The sequence below is a fragment of the Saimiri boliviensis genome, chromosome 1 (genome assembly GCF_048565385.1).
Source record: "Saimiri boliviensis isolate mSaiBol1 chromosome 1, mSaiBol1.pri, whole genome shotgun sequence".
Classification (NCBI taxonomy): Eukaryota; Metazoa; Chordata; class Mammalia; order Primates; family Cebidae; genus Saimiri; species Saimiri boliviensis.
Window position 1 is genome coordinate 32,015,710 of NC_133449.1, and position 21,433 is coordinate 32,037,142.

Sequence of the window (21,433 nt, forward strand, 5' to 3'; positions counted from 1 at the left end):
GTCTCAGCCTCCTGAGTAGCTGGGATTACAGGCATGCGTCACCACACCTGACTAATTTTTTGTATTTGTAGTAGAGATGGGGTTTCACCATGTTGGTCAGGCTGGTCTTGAACTCCTGACTTCATGATCCACCCGTCTCGGCCTCCCAAAGTGCTGGGATTACAGGCATGACCCACTGTGTCCGGCTGACTTTTTTTTTTTTCAATTAGTTTTTAGAGTCAGTCCCTCAGTAATATAGATAATGACGGGCTAGGTGCGGTGGCTCACGCCTGTAATCCTAGCACTTTGGGAGGCTGAGGTGGGTGGATCACCTGAGGTCAGGAGTTCAAGACCAGCCTGGCCATCATGGTGAAACCCCATCTTAAAAAAATTGTAAAAAAAAAAAAAAAAGTGTGTGTGTGTGTGTGTGTGTGTGTGTGTGTGTGTAGATAGATAATGACTTTGATTTCAGAAATCTGAGTAGTAGTCATAAATAAGAGGAATATCTTTATACTCTACTGCATCTTTAGTGAGGTTTAGACTGGGTGTTTGTTTTTTTCTTTCCTGATGTGAGAGTTTCTTGATCAAACTTCAAGCCCAGAGCTGCCTGCTCTGAGAGGTCATGGTGCCTTCATAGTCCTCAAGAAATGAATTTTTTTGGATAAAATGTGCAATTTCCCAGTGATAGACATTGTAAATGATTCAAACCAGTTTCTAATTCCTTGCTAACTTTGGTACATGCAGCATTCCTACTCTCAAGTATTCTTTGAGAGATAATAAACATGATACAGAATTGGGATCTCAATAGCCCTAGAAGATAGTTGTCTTATGAATGCATCTGAGTTCATTATAAAAATTTAATTTAGGCCGGGCGCGGTGGCTCAAGCCTGTAATCCCAGCACTTTGGGAGGCCGAGGCGGGTGGATCACGAGGTCGAGAGATCGAGACCATCGTGGTCAACATGGTGAAACCCCGTCTCTACTAAAAATACAAAAAATTAGCTGGGCATGGTGGCGCATGCCTGTAATCCCAGCTACTCAGGAGGCTGAGGCAGGAGAATTGCCTGAACCCAGGAGGCAGAGGTTGCGGTGAGCCAAGATCGCGCCATTGCACTACTCTAGCCTGGGTAACAAGAGCGAAACTCTGTCTCAAAAAAAAAAAAAAAAATTTAATTTAGTAGAGTCTCTTTTTGGGCTATGAACATGTACTTCGGCTGTGTTTCTGTTGACTGACTTTAGTGATATTAAGAGAGAATAGAATGTTGGCTCTGGAGCTAGATTATTTGAGTTCCAGGTATGACCTTATGCAAATGGCTTAACCTCTCTGTGCTTCATAATTAGTACCTAACTCACTGAGTTATTGTAAATATTAAATAAACTGATACATATGCAAGACTGCTTGACTCACCATAAACAGTCAATAAATGTTACTTTTTGTTTTGGTGTCTTAAATTATGTAGTTCAGTTCGACAAGTGTTTGTCTGCCTGATGTAGATAACAAGGTGAATTTGAACCACCTCCCCAGACTTCCACTTCAATTTGGAAAGCTTTCTAAAAGAAGTGATAGCCCAGCTGAGACTTGAAGGATAAGGAGTTAGCCAAGTAGAAGGAACAGCATGAGCATGAGTAGAGGCATGAAATGGAGCAGGTTGTATTTGTTACAAGCATTTTGGTTTTAGAGGGCATGTAAAGTCTGAGGGAAAGGAGTGATGAGATAGCTTTAGGATCTTGGACTTGGTCCTCCTAGGCCATGGTTCCCATATTTTAAAGTACAAGAACTCCCAGTTTAAGGTAAAAAATTAGAGCCCTATTATGGTTGGAGCTTGGTTGCAGTATTAATTGAGAATATATTGTAAAAAGCCACTGCTTTTAAGCAGTTTTTTTTTTTTTTTTTTTTTTTTTTTTGAGACGGAGTTTGACTCTTGTTACCCAGGCTGGAGTGCAATGGCGCGATCTCGGCTCACCGCAACCTCCGCCTCCTGGGTTCAGGCAATTCTCCTGCCTCAGCCTCCTGAGTAGCTGGGATTATAGGCACGCGCCACCATGCCCAGCTAATCTTTTGTATTTTTAGTAGAGACGGGGTTTCACCATGTTGACCAGGTTGGTCTCGATCGCTCGACCTTCTGATCCACCCGCCTTGGCCTCCCAAAGTGCTGGATTACAGGCTTGAGCCACCGCGCCCGGCGCTTTTAAGCAGTTTTAACTTAAATTTAAATTTAATTATTTTTGAGATGGAGTCTCGCTCTGTTACCCAGGCTGGAGTGCAATGATATGATCTTGGCTCACTGCAACCTCTGCCTCCCAGGTTCAAGTGATTCTCCTGCCTCAGACTCCCACGTAGCTGGGATTACAGGCGCGTGCTACCACGCCTGGCTAATTTTTGTGTTGTTACTAGAGACAGGGCCAGGCTGGTCTGGGACTCCTGACCACAGGTGATCTACCTGGCTCAATATCCCAAAGTGCTGGGATTACAGGCAGGAGCCACTGTGCCCAACCAGCAATTTTAATTATTAGACCTCTTTTACCTACGTAATTGAAAAAGAATACAACATAAATGTTTTGGACTTTCTTTCCCTGCTGGTTTAGCTTTAAGATTTTTGGGGAGCAGAGGAAACAAGTTAGTTAATGCTCTTCTGTTTGTCCTCCAAATTAATAAATTTTGTTGCGGTTTTCTCTTGTTCTTTTTGTCTTTTTGGGTTTGTTCAGTACTTTCTTTATTTCTTTACTGTCTTTTCAGTGGGATCTTGAGAGACAGCAGAGGTAAATGTGAATGTATTATATATTTTTTAAACTGGAAATCTCTAGTTGTAACTATACTTAAATTGTTAAACATTTAGTACTCTGTCCTTAGGAATGGTGGCTATAACTATATATAGAACTTAAAAAATAATAGATTTCTTTAATGTAGTATGTAAGAAAAGTGGGGACGCAAGCAGGAGGTACCTTTCTAGTATGTGTGTTGTATTGCTGATGGCTTCATGAAAACAGGGTGCCTTTGGCGAGACACTTCTCTGAGATACCAACTTTAAAATGGGCTAATGGCCTGTAATCCCAGCACTTTGGGAGGCCTAGGCGGGAGGATTGACTGAGGCCAGGAGTTCAAGACCAGTCTGGGCAACATATTGAAACCCCGCCTCTCCTAAAAATACAGAATTATCTGGGCGTGGTGGTACATGCCTGTAATCCCAGCTATTTGAGAGGCTGAGGCTGGAGAATCACTTGAACTCGGGAGGTGGAGGTTGCAGTGAGCCAAGATCGTGCCATTGTACTCCAGCCTGGTCAACAAGAGCAAAACTCTATCTTAAAAAAAACAGTCTGTGACTGGGACAGTGCTGTTAATAAAAGCAATTATCAGGCAGGGCACGGTGGGCTCTCCCCTTTAATCCCAGCACTTTGGGAGGTTAGGACGGGTGGATTAGTTGAGGTCAGGAGTTTGAGATCAGCCTGGCTAACATGGTGAAACCCCATTTCTACTAAAAATATGAACATTAGCTGGGCATGGTGGTGCACACTTGTAATTCCAACTACTCAGGAGGCTGGAGTAGGAGAATTGCTTGAACCCGGGAGATGGAAGTTGCAGTCAGTTGAGATTGCACCACTCCATTCCAGTCTGGGCGACAGAGTGAGACTCTGTCTCCCCGCTGCCCCTTTCCCCCCAAAAAAGTAATTATCATTAAGTTTGAGTATGTTAAATCAGAGATGTATCCAGAGGAGGTATCCAGATACTTAGTTAAATTCATGGAGACAGAAAGTAGCAAAGTGGTTGCCAGGCTTTGGGGAGAGGGGATAAAAGTCAGTTAGTGTTTCAAAGGTATAGAATTTCAGTTTTGTAAGATGAAATGTCTTCTGGGGATGGATGGTGATGATGGATAAACAGCAGCATGAATGTATTTAATACCACTCAACTATAAACTTAAATGGTAAAATGGTAAATTTTATGTGTATTTTACCGCAGTTAAAAAAACTAATTGAAAAAAACAAATGTCGCCGGGCACGGTGGCTCAAGCCTGTAATCCCAGCACTTTGGGAGGCCGAGGCGGGTGGATCACAAGGTCGAGAGATCGAGACCAACCTGGTCAACATGGTGAAACCCCGTCTCTACTAAAAATACAAAAAATTAGCTGGGCATGGTGGCGCGTGCCTATAATCCCAGCTACTCAGGAGGCTGAGGCAGGAGAATTGCCTGAACCCAGGAGGCGGAGGTTGCGGTGAGCCGAGATCGCGCCATTGCACTCCAGCCTGGGTAACAAGAGCGAAACTCCGTCTCAAAAAAAAAAAAAAGTCCATTTTTAGATATAGTTATATCTCTGGATTCTATTTTGTTTTATTGAACTGTGTGTCTGTCCTTTGCCAGTACCACAACTTCTTGTGGTACTGCCTTTTCAAATACATTTCAGTCAGTTTATTTATATGTAAATAAAATCTAGCTGGTATTTTATTTTATTTTTTAAGAGATAGGGTCTTGCTTTGTTGCTCAGGGTGGAGTGCAGTGGCACAATCATAGCTCACTGTAGACTTGAACTCCTGGGCTCAAGTGATCCTCCTGCCTCAGTGTTTGAATAGCTAGAATTACAGGTGTGTGCAACTATGCCTGGCTAATTTTTTTTTTTTTTTTGAGATGGAGTCTTGCTCTGTCACTCAGACTGGAGTACAGTGGAACAATCTCAGCTCACTGCAACCTCCGCCCCCCAGGTTCAATCAGTTTTTCTTGCCTCAGCCTCCTGAGTAGCTGAGACTACGGGCAAATGCCACCGTGCATGGCTAATTTTTGTATTTTGAGTAGAGACGGGGTTTCACCATATTGGCCAGGCTGGTCTCGAGCTCCTGACCTAGTAATCCACCCGTCTCAGCATCCCAAAGTGCTGGGATTACAGGCATGAGCCACCACACCTCACCTGCCTAATTAAAAAAATTTTTAAATAGAGATGGGGTCTCACTCAGGCTGGCCTCAAACTCCTTGCTCAAGCTTCGGCCTCCCAAAGTGTTGTACTACAGGTGTGAGCCGCCATGCTGACCCCACCTGGGATATTTGATTGAAATTCTGTTAAATCTGTAGATCCATTTGGGGAGTGTTGACGTTTTTATTAGATTGACTTGTTCAGTCCATGAATTTGGTATTATTTAGGCTTTTGATTTGTGTAATCAGCCTTCTGTACTTTTTGGCATACATGTCTTGTACACCTTTTGTGTATGTATATGTCTAAGTATATTTTAAAGCTATTGTAAACTGGTATTTAAAAAAACAAATTTTTGGTTTTAGATTGATCAGTGCTAGTATAGAAAAGTATGATTGAAAAAAAAGTATGATTGATTTTTATCTACATAGGTAATCATATTTCTGTAAATAGGGATAGTTTCTTTTTGATCTGTTTGCCTTTTATTGCCTTGTTTTTTATTGCAGTGACTAGATCTTTTAGTATAGTATTGAATAGGAATTGTAAGAGCATACATCCGACTTGTTCCTGATCTGTAGGGGAAAGTATTCAGTCTTTTACCATTAAGTATGTTGACATGCCAGGCACAGCAGTGTGCTCCCATAGTCCTAGCCACTCTGGAGGATTGCTTGAGTTTGAGTTCCCCTGGGCAACATAGAGAGACCCTGTCTCTTAAAAAAAAAAAACCATCACCACCAAAAAACTATTAATAAAAAAGTGTGAGGCCAGGTGAAGTGGCTCATGCCTATACTCCTGGTGCTTTGGGAGGCCGAGGTGGGTGGATCACCTGAGGTCAAGAATTCAAGACCAGCCTGGCCAACATGATGAAACCCTGTCTCTACTAAAAGTATAAAATTTAGCCAGGTGTGGTGGTGCATGCCTTTAATCCCAGCTACTTGGGAGGCTAAGGCAGGAGAATTGCTTGAACCCAGGAGGTGGAGTTTGCAGTGAGCCGAGATCGTGCCACTGCACTCCAACCTGGGAAACAGAGCAAGATTCTGTCTCAAAATAAATAAATAAATAAATAAATAAATAAATAAATAAGTAAGTAAGTAAGTAAGTAAAAGCATGTTGGCTAGGTGCAGTGGCTCACATTTGTGGTCTCAACACTGTGGGAGGCTGAGGTGGGAGGATCACTTGAGCCCAGGAGTTTAGCCCAGCCTGGGCAACATAGCAAGACCCTGTCGCTACTAAAAAAAATAAAAATTAGCCAGGCGCGGTGGCTCAAGCCTGTAATCCCAGCACTTTGGGAGGCCGAGGCGGGTGGATCACGAGGTCAAGAGATCGAGACCATCCTGGTCAACATGGTGAAACCCTGTCTCTACTAAAAATACAAAAAATTAGCTGGGCATGGTGGCGTGTGCCTGTAATCCCAGCTACTCAGGAGGCTGAGGCAGGAGAATTGCCTGAACCCAGGAGGCAGAGGTTGCGGTGAGCCGAGATCGTGCCATTGCACTCCAACCTGGGTAACAAGAGTGAAACTCCGTCTCAAAAAAAAAAAAAAAAAAAAAAAAAAAAATTAAAAAAAATGAACTGGGCACGGTGGTGCATACCTGTAGTTCCAGCTACTTGGGAGGCTGAGGCAAGAGAATCACTTGAGCTGGGGAGTTTGAGCCTGCAGTGAGCTGTGTACCACTACACTCCAGCCTCGGTGACAGATTGAGACCCTACCTCTCAAAAAGAAAAAAAAAAATTGACAACTGTAAGATTTATGTCTTTTATCAGATTGAGGAAATTTCCATTAATTTTTTTTTTTTTTTTTTTTTTAAGACGGAGTTTCGCTCTTGTTACCCAGGCTGGAGTGCAATGGCGCGCTCTCGGCTCACCGCAACCTCCACCTCCTGGGTTCAGGCAATTCTCCTGCCTCAGCCTCCTGAGTAGCTGGGATTACAGGCATGCGCCACCACGCCCAGCTAGTTTTTTGTATTTTTAGTAGAGACGGGGTTTCACCATGTTGACCAAGATGGTCTCGATCTCTCGACCTCGTGATCCACCCGCCTCTGCCTCCCAAAGTGCTGGGATTATAGGCTTGAGCCACCGCGCCCGGCAGTTTCCATTTATTTTTAATTTCTTGAGAACTTTTATTATGAAAGGATGTTGATTTTTGCTTAATTCATCTGCAGACTTGATGATGTAGTTTTTCTTTAGACGATTAATATGGTGGATTACATTGATGGATTTTTCCATTTTGAACCAGTTTGCATGTCTGGGATAATCTTACTTGGTCCTGCTGTACTATTCTTTTTTATATTATATATTGCTAAATTTGATTTGCTTTTATTTTGTTGTTTTTGACATCAGTCTTTATGTGGGTTAAATGGTATGTCATTTTCTTGTACTTTTTCTAGTTTTGGTATCAGGTTAATGCTGGCCTCATAAAATGAGCTTGGAAGTGTTTCCTTGTCTGTATGCTGGAAAAGATTGTGTAGAGTTTGTATTGCTTCTTAAATGTTTGGTAGAATTCTCCAGTGAAACCATGTAGGGGTAGAGGTTTCATTGAAACTCTAAATTTGATATCCTTACAAGTCATAGGGGTATTCATTTGATTTGTTTTGTCTTGGATAAGTTTTGGTAGATTGTGGTTTTCAAGAAATTGGTACATTTCATCTGTGTTGTCCAATTTATGGTGTAGATTTATTCATATTCCCTAATAATCTTTTTTAACATTTGTGGTACCAAATATATTTATTTTGTCAATGTAAGTTGTCAAGTTTGTGTGGATAGAGTTGTTCATAGTATTCTCTTATTTTTTAAAATATCTTCAGGATCTGTAGTGTATCTCTTTGATTCCTCATATTGATAATTTGTATTTTTTTTCCTTTGCCAGGCTTGCTAGAAGTTTATCCATTTCACTGATTTCAAGGAACCATTTTTTTTTTCTCGTATTGATTTCTTTTTAATAATGAGGTTTTGGGCCGGGCACGGTGGCTCAAGCCTGTAATCCCAGCACTTTGGGAGGCCGACGCGGGTAGATCACGAGGTCAACAGATCGAGACCATCCCGGTCAGCATGGTGAAACCCCGTCTCTACTAAAAATACAAAAATTAGCGGGGCATGGTGGCACGTGCCTGCAATCCCAGCTACTCAGGAGGCTGAGGCAGGAGAATTGCCTGAACCCAGGAGGCGGAGGTTGCGGTGAGCCGAGATAGCGCTATTGCACTCCAGCCTGGGTAACAAGAGCGAAACTCCGTCTCAAAAAAAAAAAAATGAGGTTTTTGCCATGTTTCCCAGGATGGTAAAATTGAAAGTTTCAAAGGAAATGATTTTTTAAAAAAATTAGTTACCAATTCTAATCCTTTAGGAAATAGTGTTCAACCCTAAAAAACTTGCAAAAATGTTGCAAGAAATGCATTATCTTTTCTTTTCTTTTTTTTTTTTTTGAGGCGGAGTTTTGCTCTTGTTACCCAGGCTGGAGTGCAATGGCACGATCTCGGCTCACTGCAACCTCCGCCTCCTGGGTTCAGGCAATTCTCCTGCCTCAGCCTCCTGTGTAGCTGGGATTGCAGGCACGTGCCACCATGCCCAGCTAATTTTTTGTATTTTTATTAGAGACGGGGTTTCACCTTGTTGACCAGGATGGTCTCGATCTCCTGACCTCGTGATGCACCCGCCTCAGCCTCCCAAAGTGCTGGGATTACAGGCTTGAGCCACCGCTCCCGGCTGCATTATCTTTTCAAACTGACAACACACTGTAAAATTCCATTTTCATTGAGATATCCTCAGACTTCAGTGCTTAACATAGGCTGTTAAAATGCACTATATGCAAACATTCAGAGTCAATAAGGAAGGTACAAACCTGTATCAGAACATTTCCTGTATCCCCAAAATATATACACCTACTACTTATTGTATCTACATACATCGAAAACCCCTTCAGACAATCTAATAATTTTTGCTTTGAGCTTGCAAGTATATATATATATATATATATATTTTTTTTTTTTTTTTTTTGAGACGGAGTTTCGCTCTTGGTACCCAGGCTGGAGTGCAATGGTGCGATCTCGGCTCACCGCAGCCTCCGCCTCCTGGGTTCAGGCAGTTTTCCTGCCTCAGCCTCCTGAGCTTGCAAGTATATTTTAAAGAACTGAGATGAAAAATTGTTGGTTGCATTTACCCACATATTTACCATTTCTGTTGTTCTCTCGTTCTTGACCTTCTTTCTGTTTGGTGAACTTTTTGTAGTACTTTTTGAGACGCTTTACTGGCAAAATTTTTAGTATTACTTTATCTGAGAATGTCTTTTTTTTTTCCAACTTCCTAATGAACCCCTGACCCCCCCTTTTTTTTTTGAGTTGGAGTCTTGCTCTATTGCCCAGGCCAGAGTGCAGTTGTGCCATCTCGGCTCACTGCAACCTCTGCCTCCCGGGTTCAGGTGATTCTCCTGCCTCAGTCTCCTGAGTAGCTGGGATTACAGGCATGAGCCACCATGCCTGGCTGATTTTTTTGTATTTTTAGTAGAGAAGGGGTTTCACCATGTTGATCAGGCTAGTCTCAAACTCCTGATCTCAAATGATCCACCCACCTTAGCCTCCCAAAGTGCTGGGATTACAGGTGTGAGCCACTGCACCCAGCTGAACCCCTTGGTTTTTAATGGTAAATATGCTTTTATTGTAATCATGACCTTCCTATAAGTAATGTATCATTCTTTTCTGGTTGGTTTCAAGATTTATCTTTGTTGAATTTTCAGCAGTTTATTGTGTTGGCTGTGAATTTTTAATCTACCATATTTGTGAGATTTCCCTTTCCCTAGAAAGAAATCTGCACATAGTCAAGTCATTCGTGTAAATCAGGGATCTGCAAACTATAGCCAGTGAGTGGAAAAACACACTCACTCGAACTGCTTTTTCTGTTCTCTCACAGAAGAACAATAAGCAACACAGAAGACTTCTGTGACCAAATGTGTGGGGATTTCTATCCCCTAATAAGCAAGCAGTCAACCCAGCAGCAGACACAAGCTGATCAGCCTCCAATTCTGAAACAGTGACAGTTCTGTCTACCTGGAGATAGCTTCAGGTCAGAGAGAGAGATTCCTGTTTTCTGAGGCCAGCTTTTGAGGCGTAAGGTGCCCCAACATTATAACAAAAGACTGTAACATGGGCTTGTGGGACTTACGAGCCAGGAACCATGGACAGAAGCCAACATATGTATCTTACTATCCTAGCCTGCAACTGCTATGGCTCTCAGGCTGCCCCTGATTTTGTAAATAAAGTGTTACTAGAATATGTCCATACCCATTTATTTACATATTGTCCATGGCTGCTTTTGTGCTGCAGTAGTTGTGAGAGGCCATATTTGTGAAGCCTAAAATTATCTGACCCTTTTCAAAAGAATTGAGCTGATTTGTGATATAGTTAAAGAAAGTATCAATTTTTCCTCCATTAAAATTTCCTACTTGAATTTTACAAACTATCCATGTAGGTTTAAAAGTCTTTTTTTGCATGTGTGACAGAGTCTCGCTTTGTCACTAGGCAGGAGTGCAGTGGCATGATCTCAGCTCACTACCCTTTGCCTCCTGGGTTCAAGCAATTCTCCTGTCTCAACCTCCTGAGTAGCTGGGACTACAGGCATGTGCCACTATGCCCGGCTAATTTTTGTATTTTTAGTAGAGACAGGGTTTCACTATGTTGGCCAGGATGGTCTAGATTTCTTGACCTCATGATCTGCCCACCTCAGCCTCCCAGAGTGCTGGGATTACAGGTGTGAGCCACTGTGCCCAGCCAAAAAGTCTTCTTACAAATATTTTCTATACAAAATTCTAACAGGGAGCAGTGTGTGCTTTGGGGTATGTGCAAGAATATTTTTCTCCATTTAAACACGAAAAATGATTTTTTAGCCAAATTTTCTTGGAAACATAACAAATGTTAGCCAAGCATAGCTCATATTTCTTTAAGAAATGTACTTTCAGGCCAGTCATGGTGGCTCATCCCTGTAATCCTAGCACATTAGGAGGCCAAGGTGAGAGGATTGCTAGAGACCAGGAGTTTGAAACTAGCCTGGCAATGTAGTGAGACCCCATCTCTACATTAAAAAAAAAAAAAAAAAAATTAGCTGGGCATGGTGCTGCATCCCTGTAGTCCCAGCTACTTGGGAGACTGAAGTGAGAGGGTCATGAGTCCAGGAGTTTGAGACTGTAGTGAGCTATGAATGTGCCACTGCACTCCAGCCTGGTCGACAGAGGTAGAGGAGATCCTGCCTCTTAAAAAAAAAAAAAAAAAAAAAAAAAAAAAAAGGAGCCCGGGGGCCAGTGGCTCACGCCTGTAATCCCATCACTTTGGGAGGCTGAGGCAGGCAGATCACATGAGGTCGGGATATTTATAGAGCAAAAAAAACAAGCACAAATTCTACAATGAGAAGTAAATTTCTTTTTTTTTTTGAGATGGAGTTTTGCTCTTGTTACCCAGGCTGGAGTGCAATGGTGTGATCTCGGCTCACCGCAACCTCCGCTTACCGCAACCTCCGCCTCCTGGGTTCAGGCAGTTCTCCTGCCTCAGCCTCCTGAGTAGCTGGGATTACAGGCACGCGCCACCATGCCCAGCTAATTTTTTGTATTTTTAGTAGAGACGGGGTTTCACCGTGTTGACCAGGATGGTCTCAATCTCGTGACCTCGTGATCCACCCGCCTCAGTCTCCCAAAGTGCTGGGATTACAGGCTTGAGAGGTAAATTTCAATGCTTATTTTTCGTTACAAGAGTAACAATTTTTTTTTTTTTTTTTTTTTTTTTTTGAGACGGAGTTTTGCTCTTGTTATCCAGGCTGGAGTGCAATGGCGCCATCTCGGCTCATCGCAACCTCCGCCTCCTGGGTTCAGGCAATTCTCCTGCCTCAGCCTCCTGAGTAGCTGGGATTATAGGCACACACCACCATGCCCAGCTAATTTTTTGTATTTTTAGTAGAGACGGGGTTTCACCATGTTGACCGGGATGGTCTCGATCTCTTGACCTCGTGATCCGCTCGCCTGGGCCTCCCAAAGTGCTGGGATTACAGGCTTGAGCCACCGCGCCCGGCAAGAGTAACAATTTTAAGCATAAAATGTCCACAGAAGAGATCAAGAAACGAAGAGATCAGTATTGGGACCTGATTATATCATCAATAAGAAAATATCTTTTTGGTCTCCAATAATATGGTATCTTAGGTTACACTTTTACTCTTCTTGCTTTGACTCATGATTTTCGTGGGCTTAGGGTTCAACAGTGTCAATAAATTTCAGTGTTATGAATAACATTAATCAAACTCAACCTACAACCTATATTTAAATCAAATTTCCTAATCATGTCTTAGAAAAAATTAAATCCCATTTTGGCACCAACCAGTTATTTAACAGAAATGCATTTTGTTTGCCTTTTGAGTTTTTTTTTTTTTTTGAGATGTGGTCTCACTCTGTCGCCAGGCTGGAGTGCAGTGGCGCAATCTCCGCTCACTGCAACCTCCGCCTCCTGGGTTCAAGTGATTCTCCTGCCTCAGCCTCCCGAGTAGCTGGGATTACAGGCGAATGCCACCATGCCCGGCTAATTTTTTTTGTGTGTGTGTTTTTTAGTAGGGCCGAGGTTTCATCATATTGGCCAAGATGGACTCTGTTTCTTGACCTTGTGATCTGCCGGCCTCGGCCTCCCAAAGCGCTGGGATTACAGACATGAGTGCTGGGATTATAGTCATGAGCCACTGCACCCGGCCGCCTTTTTGCCTTTTGAGTTTTAAATGTCTGAAAATATAATTTTCCTTTTTTTTTTTTTTTCCTGAGAGTTTTGCTCTTGTTGCCCAGGCTAGAGTGGCGCAATCTTGGTTCACTGCAGCTTCTGCCTCCTGGGTTCGAGTGATTCTCTGGCCTCAGCCTCCTGAGTAGCTGGGATTACAGGCGTACGTCACCATGTCCAGCTAATTTTTGTACTTTTTAAAGTAGAGACAGAGTTTCACCATGTTGGCCAGGCTGGTCTTGAACTCTTGACCTTTTTCTGCTTTTGTGTCATTAGGCTGTAGCAATACTAATAACAGGAGTGTTCTGTAGAGTTGTAGTGGGAGTTTAATAGAGGTATACTGGCAGCAGGATTGGTTGCTCATAGAAAAGTTCCTTCTGTAATGCAATAAAATTTTGTGGTTGATTTGTCTTTAAAGTCTTTTTACAGAAACTCTATATTTATGGAAGAAACACTTAACATTGATCTCCTTATAAATCTCTACAAATTTAAATGTGGAAATTGATGTTATCTTTTTAATACTTTTTTGGGGGGCTGTTCTATAAAGCTTCTGCCTATTAGTTAGACTTCTAGAAATTCTCATGCTGGCCGTACGCAGTGGATCATGCCTGTAATCCCGGCACTTTGGGAAGCTGAGGTGGGCGGATCACGAGGTCGGGAGTTTGAGACCAGCCTGGGCAACACAGTGAAACCCATCTCTACTAAAATACAAAAAGCTGGGCGTGGTGGCCGGCGCCTGTAATCCCACCTATTCGGGAGGCTGAGACAGGAGAATTGCTTGAACTCAGGAGGCAGAGGTTGCAGTGAGCCGAGATTGTGCCACTGCACTCCTGCCTGAGCAACAAAGCAAGACTCCCATCTCAAAAAAAAAAAAAAAAATTTCATGCTGAGAAATTTTATGATCAGTGTGTTCATTGGCTCTCCATTGAAGTACCTTTCTGACAGACTCAGCAGAAGCATTACGGAACATTGATCCTCAGCAGTTGACTATGCCTCCTCAGTGGTGGTTGGACTAGAGCAGGCATCCCCAAACTTTTTACACAGGGGGCCAGTTCACTGTCCCTCAGACCGTTGGAGGGCTGCCACATACTGTGCTCTTCTCACTGACCACCAGTGAAAGAGGTGCCCCTTCCTGAAGTGCGGCTGGGGGCCGGATAGATGGCCTTAGGGGGCCAAATGCGGCCCGCGGGCCGTAGTTTGGGGACGCCTGGACTAGAGGCTTTGTTAGTTTTTATAACACAGGTTATCAAAATATTTTCTATAATTTTATCTCGGATATAAAGCCCTCAGGAACTTTTGAGATACTTGTATTAGTCCCCTGCTTATCTTTGAGGAGTAAATGCCAAGACCCCCCAGTGAATGTCTGAAACTACTGATAGTTCTGAACCCTGTGTATCTACAGTTGATCCTTGAACATCATGGGATTAGGGCTGTTGTTCCTCTGTGCAGTTGCAAATTCACGTGTAACTTTTGACTTCCCCAAACTTAACTATTGTTATTAAATAGCTTACTGTTGGCCCGGCGTGGTGGCTCAAGCCTGTAATCCCAGCACTTTGGGAGGCCGAGGCGGGTGGATCACGAGGTCAACAGATCGAGACCATCCTGGTCAACATGGTGAAACCCCGTCTCTACTAAAAATGCAAAAAATTAGCTGGGCATTGTGGCGCGTGCCTGTAATCCCAGCTACTCAGGAGGCTGAGGCAGGAGAATTGCCTGAACCCAGGAGGCGGAGGTTGTGGTGAGCCGAGATCGCGCCATTGCACTCCAGCCTGGGCAACAAGAGCGAAACTCCGTCTCAAAAAATAAATAAATAAATAAATAAATAGCTTACTGTTGACTGGAAGCCTTACTGATAACATGAACATTTGATTAACAGATATTTTGTGTGTTGTGTGTTGTATGTATTATATACTGTATTCTTACAATAAAGTAAGCTAGAGAAGGTAAAACGTTATTAAGAAAATCATTAGAGAAAATATATTTACAGGCTGGGTTTGTTGGCTCATGCTTGTAATGCCAGCACTTTGGGAGGCTGAGGCGGGTGAATCACCAGGTCAGGAGTTCGAGACCAGCCTGGCCAACATGGTGAAACCCCATCTCTACTAAAAATAGAAAAATTAGCTGGGCGAGGTGGCAGGTGCCTATAATCCCAACTACTTGGGAGGCTGAGGCAAGAGAATCGTTAGAACCCGGGAGGCAGAGATTGCAGTGAGCCGAGATTGTGTCACTGCACTGCAGCTTGGGCAACAGAGCTAGACTCTGTCTCCAAAAAAAAAAAAAATTACAGCACTGTACTGTTTGTATAAATACTGTAAATATATATGTTATCTGTTTACAAAATGAATCCTGTGTCTGAAATGGCATGTAACCACAGCTAGAGACCTCAGTTTATGGTACATGTGAAGCAATTCCGCTTTTTCTTGTAATCACATGACTTTTCTCTGCCTTTTGGAAACACCTCCATCATTACTAGTGGCACCTTGTATGGGACTCCTAGTGTTATTCAGGATTTATGGTATTGCACTAAGCACGATGAAAATAGATGAGAATCAAGAGAGACCGCTTTTTTACTACAATTACAAATTTACATTTGAGAGGTAAACTGCTCACCTGCATATGATTAGGGTCACAGGTGGATACTCATAACACTTGAAATCACTGCAATAGGAAAAAAATTATCACAGTTGTGTAATATATACTACAGTTTTATGTGGATGATTTAATACTGTATTTTTTACATTTGTTTACATTTCTCGCTGACTGAATGGCACTACATACTATCTGTGTGCCTAATTTTGATAATTTTAACTTGGTAGTAGATTTTTTTTTTTTTTTTGGAGACAGAGTCTCGCTCTGTCACCGGGCGCCAGGCTGGAGTGCAGTGGTGCCATCTCGGCTCACTGCAACCTCATCCTCCCAGGTTCAAGCAGTTCTCCTGCCTCAGCCTCCCGAGTAGCTGGGATTACAGGCACACACCACCATGCCCAGCTAATTTTTGTATTTTTAGTAGGGACGGGGTTTCACCAAGTGGGCAAGGATGGTCTCGATCTCTTGACCTTGTGATCCGCCTGCCTCAGCCCCTCGAAGGTGCTGGGATTACAGGCGTGAGCCACTGCACCTGGCCAATTTGTGTATATTTTATGCCAGTAAATGATACATTAGACTTACATCTACTACATATATTTTATGCATCAGTGATGTACCGATTTCTTAATTTTTTTGATATTTCTAGGCTGTGTGTTTTGTCTGCATGTTTTTTAAATTGTCACAAATTTCTGAAAATTTTTTCAATATATTTATTGGGAAAAAGTTCATGTATAAGTGGTTTCATGTTGTTCAAACTTCTGTGGTTCAAGGGTCAGCTGTGTTTTTTCTTATGCATACCTGTAATAAAGTTTATAATGTAGGCATAGTACGAGATTAACAACTAATAATAAAATAGAACATTTATAATAAAAGTTATGTGAATGTGGTTTCTCTCTCAGAGTATCTTATTGTACTATACTTACTTTTGGACCTTTGAAAATATCTTATTGTACTATACTTACCTGTTTTTAGACTTCTATTGACTGAGTAACTGAAACTATGCAAAGTGAAACTACATATAAGGAGGGGCACTACTGTATCTAATAATTGTTTATGCTGTCTTCATGCTTATTGAGTTTTGCAAAAAAAAAAAAAGACATAAAAGAATTCATTTTTTAAAAGTTTCGTTTTGAACACTTTAATTTTGCACTTACAGAAAAATTGCAGGAGTAGTATGTGACAAAGAACTTGCCTATGTACCCTTTACCCAGTTCTTCTAGTTTTAAACATTTTAGTACATTTGCTTATCATCCTCTTATGTTTACATACATACTTTTTTTCTTTTCTTTTTTTTTTTTTTTTTTTTTTTTTTTTTTTTTTTTTTTTTTTTTTTTTTTTTAAGGAAGATGCCAGTTTTATTTAAACACAGAACGTGCACATAAGCTGTCTACTCATTTTCTTCGCTGCGCAGCCTGGCATTGGGGTTGGTGACTCTGATGGCCAGCTGGGCAGCTCTTTCCACGATGGCTTTGCGGTTCTTGGAGGAAACATTGTGAGCAATCTCAGCACAGTAAGATTTGTTGCACATCAGCAGCACTTCCAGCTCCTTAACGTTGTGGACCAGGAACTTCCGGAAGCCACTGGGCAGCATGTGCTTTGTTTTCTTGTTGCTCCCATAACCAATGTTAGGCATCAAGATCTGGCCCTTGAACCTTCTACGAACCCTGTTGTCAATACCTCTGGGTTTCCGCCAGTTACGCTTAATTTTGACGTATCGGTCCGACTGGTGCCGGATGAACTTCTTGGTTCTCTTTTTGACGATCTTGGGTTTCACAAGGGGTCTAAGGGCGGCCATGATGCCGAGGAATTCGCTGCTCATACATACTTTTTTTCTACTTGAGAGTTGGTTGCATATATCATGCTCCTTTTCTCTATACTGTTTCTGTGTTTATTTCTCAGAACAGTGATGTTGTCTTTTATAATAGCAATTTAGTTGTAAAATTTTGATAATTTCACATTGATACTTTAATTTATGGTACATATTTGAATTTAATCCAGTTAGACCTACAATAATGTTCTTTAGAATAGTTTTTTTTTTTTTCCCAGTTTAAGATTCAATTCAGGATAATATATGGTGTTTAGTCTTCATGTAAACATTGATTTTTAATAGACTATTGGCCCGAAAATCTTAAGTGTTGAATTTTTCTTCTTTTAACAGCTAAACCAGGTGGACAGGTGAAATGTCAGTATATTTCTGCTGTGGATAAAGTTATATTTGTGGATGATTATGCAGTAGGGTGTAGGAAGGACCTTAATGGAATCTTGTTGTTAGACACTGCTCTGCAAACCCCCGTTTCAAAGCAGGATGATGTGGTTCAGCTTGAATTACCCGTTACAGAGGTAAGTTGAAATAAGTATCAACGTGGTCCTCTACTTAATGTAATCTTAGATGTATTACACGTTAAATGAAATTGAATCATCTTTTAACGGCATTTTTATATGTATCCTTATAAAAACCAAGAATTTACTTATTGACCATAACTCTTGTTTAAATGTTAATACTCATCATTCCCCTGCATAATTAATTGATTCTTGTTGAAGTGGTGTTTTTAGGAGTGAATTGTGCATTAGCACAGGTTAAACAGCTGTAACAGAGACCCCCAAAACAATGGTTTAAACAAGATAGTTTGTTTCCAATAACAGTCCAGGGCTCAGTACATGACCGGCATTGCCAACCTCAACACTTGGTACTTGGGTTAGCTTGGGATGTTAAGACAGCTGCTCTGGTCTCATTATTATTTCCCAGTTACAGGGAAAGAGAGGGCAAGAGACTAGAGGCTATAGGGCAAGAGGCTGGCATCTTTCTCTCTTCACTCCTCTCCTTCCCTTTCCCTGTCCTATCACCCCTTGCCCCCCTTCTACTCATTTGTTCTTATTCTCTTCCTGCCTTTCACAACGACATAACCTCATATTTACCCCATTAGGCAGAATTTAGTCACGTGGTCACTTTACGCTGAAAGGGAGACTGGGAAAGAGGTGATTATTTGTTTGTTTTTTTTAAATATTAAAAAATGAGAGAGGAATACACATTGGTAAATAACCAGTAATTTTTGCCGGTGGTTTTGCATGTCTTTCAATAACTCAAGTTTTAAATTTTAGCCATATATACTTTTCTGTAGTGTTAAATTTTCATTATTTAATTTTTAAGTCTAGCCCAACCTATCATCTTAAATAGAATATAAACGATTATATTGTGTTCCCTAATAGAGATATTTCTGTGTTCATGAGGTTATGAAAATTATCAAAAAAATATGACCAATAAAGGATATCCACTTAGATTTTACGTTTAGTATCATATAACAGTAGTCTGTTATATGTTAATATTGAAAGCATTTTCCTGGAAGTTTGAGTTCCAAAAACAGAGAAGCTATCTTTTTCTCATTAGAGTATTTGGGTCTGGAGGCATGTCTAAAATCTTTGGACAGGACCGGGTGCGGTGGCTCAAGCCTGTAATCCCAGCACTTTGGGAGGCCAAGGCGGGTGGATCACGAGGTCAAGAGATCGAGACCATCCTAGTCAACATGGTGAAACCCCGTCTATACTAAAAATACAAAAAATTAGCTGGGCGTGGTGGCGCGTGCCTGTAATCCCAGCTACTCAGGAGGCTGAGGCAGGAGATTTTTTTTTTTTTTTTAAGGGTTCTGAATCTGATTTATTAGACAGCGCAGAAATAACAGGTTTAGGTTATATTACAAAAAGAGCTGAAACTGTTCATATACAGCAACTGGACCTGCTAGGGGACAGAAGGGGGAATTCTTCAGACTGCTGTACAGAGACACAAAGACTCTTCATCCTAAACAAAGTATTAAAGTACAGAGACAAATTTCTTGTAAGACAAAAAGAGAGAAATCCACAATAACTCTAACACATCCCTTAAGGAATAAGCATGAATTTGTAGGAAGCAAACAAAGCTTTTCATAGAGAAACCACTTTCAGAGGACCTGTAATGAAGAAAACACCTTTCAAAAGATGGGTTCAGACTTACACCAAGTTTTCACTGAAATACTTTAAAAAAAAAAAAAAAGACCCTTCTCTGTATCAAAAGAATTTTTAAAAAATATGTCATGGATAAAATAAATCTCAGGAAAGGTCCAAGTCCTATTCAGAGACATACATTTGCAAATTAATATGAATTTTAAAGTTTGACAACAAAAATACTATTTGACTACCTGGAATAGGCCAAGCTAAGTTCGTGTTCTGCTTTAGTGCATTACATTGAAATGAATCTCATTGTCACTATAATTTTTTTCTTTTTAACCTTAATCACCAGTGGCTGGTCAACCCAGGAGGCGGAGGTTGTGGTGAGCCGCGATCGCACCATTGCACCCCAGCCTGGGTAACAAGAGTGAAACTCCGTCTCAAAAAAACAAAAAAAAACCCCAAAAAATCAATAAAATCTTTGGACAGAGAATTAATTAGTTCTATATGATTTGAACAAGTAGAAAATTTGAAAAACCATTTGAAAAAATTGATCATTTTCCCCTCCTAATTTAAGAAATGTAAACCAGCTGACATCAGGACGTATAATCAGCAGTGAAAAACGCCATCAAACTATGTTCAGCTTTAACAAAGACTAAAGAATTACAGTAAAATACTTGAACACTTACTCTTAAGTCAGTGCTTTTCCTACTACAGTGAAATGCCGTTTATAGCTTCTATCCCTTCCTCCACCTTGTTTGCTGTTACATCTGCTTCTGTTTTTTTTTTTCCTCTTTTTACATTAATCACAGCTGTAACTGTTGTTTAGATAATATTGTTTGTAGATCTTTTAGCATTCCAGGCTTCCTTTACTGCATCATGGTAGTTTATCTATCACTGTCTTCCCTACAGTATGGGGTCTTAAGTTTGATTTGCTCAGTGTAGATATATTCTTTTCCTTACATTAACATGTATTTTTTCTTTTACAATAGTGCATATTAAATATGTGGATAATAATGCAAAGGGTTTTTTCATATTACTTGCTGACTTAGTGTCCTCTCTTAAGATTTTGTATAGCCTGAATATTTGAAGCTCATAGGAGGACTTTAAGTTTGTCTCTTAAGAATTTTTCCTGTGTTATTTTTGCTATGGTTTCAGCTTGTCCATTTTTCTATCTTGATTTGGTTTATAATAACTGCTTTGTATTTGAACTCTACCATGTAATATTGCTACACTGAATACATTGCTTTATCTCATTTAATTTTATAATAGACCTTTAAATTATTATTTTATTAATTAGATTTGTTAAAAGGTAAGTTTAGTATAGTACCTGTCACAATCATTGCATATTAAAATATCTGAATGAGGATCTGAATTTCATTTTTTGTTGTTGTGTTGAATTTTCTGTGTTTTTTTTTGTTTTTTGTTTTTTTTTTAGGCACAGCAGCTCTTATCAGCATGTTTAGAAAAGGTAGATATTTCTAGTACGGAGGGTTATGATTTGTTCATCACACAGCTCAAAGATGGTTTAAAAAGTACATCTCATGAGACTGCAGCAAACCACAAAGTTGCTAAGGTAAGAAATTAATAAACTACCTTGTTTGGGGTTATATTACAATGGATACCTCCAATCTTTGGCTTTTTTTTTCCCCCTTCTCCTTTTGGAAATGTTCTAATTCTAGATTTTTCTTTTAAGAATCAGAATGTGCTAATAAATTATCTTAAAGTTGGAACTGGCTGGTGGTGGCTCACGCCTGTGATCCCAGCACTTTGGGAGGCTGAGGCAGGCAGATCACCTGAGGTTGGGTATTTGAGACCAGCCTGGCCAACATGGCAAAACCCCATCTCTGCTAAAAATACAAAAATTAGCCAGGCATGGTTGCAGGTACCTATAATCCCAGCTACTCGGGAGGCTGAGGCATGAAAGTCACTTGAACCTGGGAGGTGAAAGTTGCAGTGAGCCAGGATTGCGCCACTGTACTCCATCCAGCCTGGGAGATATAGAGTGAGATGCTGTCTCAAAAAAAAAAAAAAAAAAAAAAGTTGAACCTTTTTAAAATTGAGGCTTAACTTCAGTAACTTCGGTTTGTGGGAACTACTTTGCTTATTGTTGGGTTCCTTCTTTTTTTTTTTGAGATGGAGTTTTGCTCTTGTTGCCCAGTCTCGAGTGCAGTGGCACAGTTTCAGCTCACCACAACCTCCACCTCCCAGGTTCAAGTGATTCTCCTGCCTCAGCTTCCTGAGTAGCTGGAATTACGGGCATGTGCCACCATGCCTGGTTAATTTTGTATTTTTAGTAGAGTTGGGGTTTCTCCATATTGGTCAG

At 41.0% G+C, this 21,433-nt stretch overlaps 2 protein-coding genes across 13 annotated transcripts in view; one reads left to right on the top strand and one right to left on the bottom strand.

Annotated features, from left to right (window-relative positions):
• Window positions 1-21,433, top strand: part of BIRC6 (baculoviral IAP repeat containing 6) — a 267,531-nt gene that overhangs the window by 10,321 nt on the left and 235,777 nt on the right. For all 12 annotated transcript variants that reach the window (XR_012516772.1, XM_039475342.2, XM_039475325.2 and 9 more), the window contains exons 2-3: window positions 17,348-17,529; window positions 20,546-20,683. Coding sequence is in view for 11 of the 12 variants with exons in the window: in XM_039475342.2 (XP_039331276.2) it covers window positions 17,348-17,529; window positions 20,546-20,683 (320 nt within the window). In the remaining variant the exon portion in view is untranslated. The remainder of the gene's footprint in view (window positions 1-17,347; window positions 17,530-20,545; window positions 20,684-21,433) is intronic.
• LOC120366546 (large ribosomal subunit protein eL32) lies at window positions 16,461-17,004 on the bottom strand. The gene has a single exon (XM_039475347.2). The coding sequence runs from the start codon at window positions 16,982-16,984 to the stop codon at window positions 16,577-16,579; it is 408 nt and encodes a 135-aa protein (XP_039331281.1). The 5' UTR covers window positions 16,985-17,004; the 3' UTR covers window positions 16,461-16,576.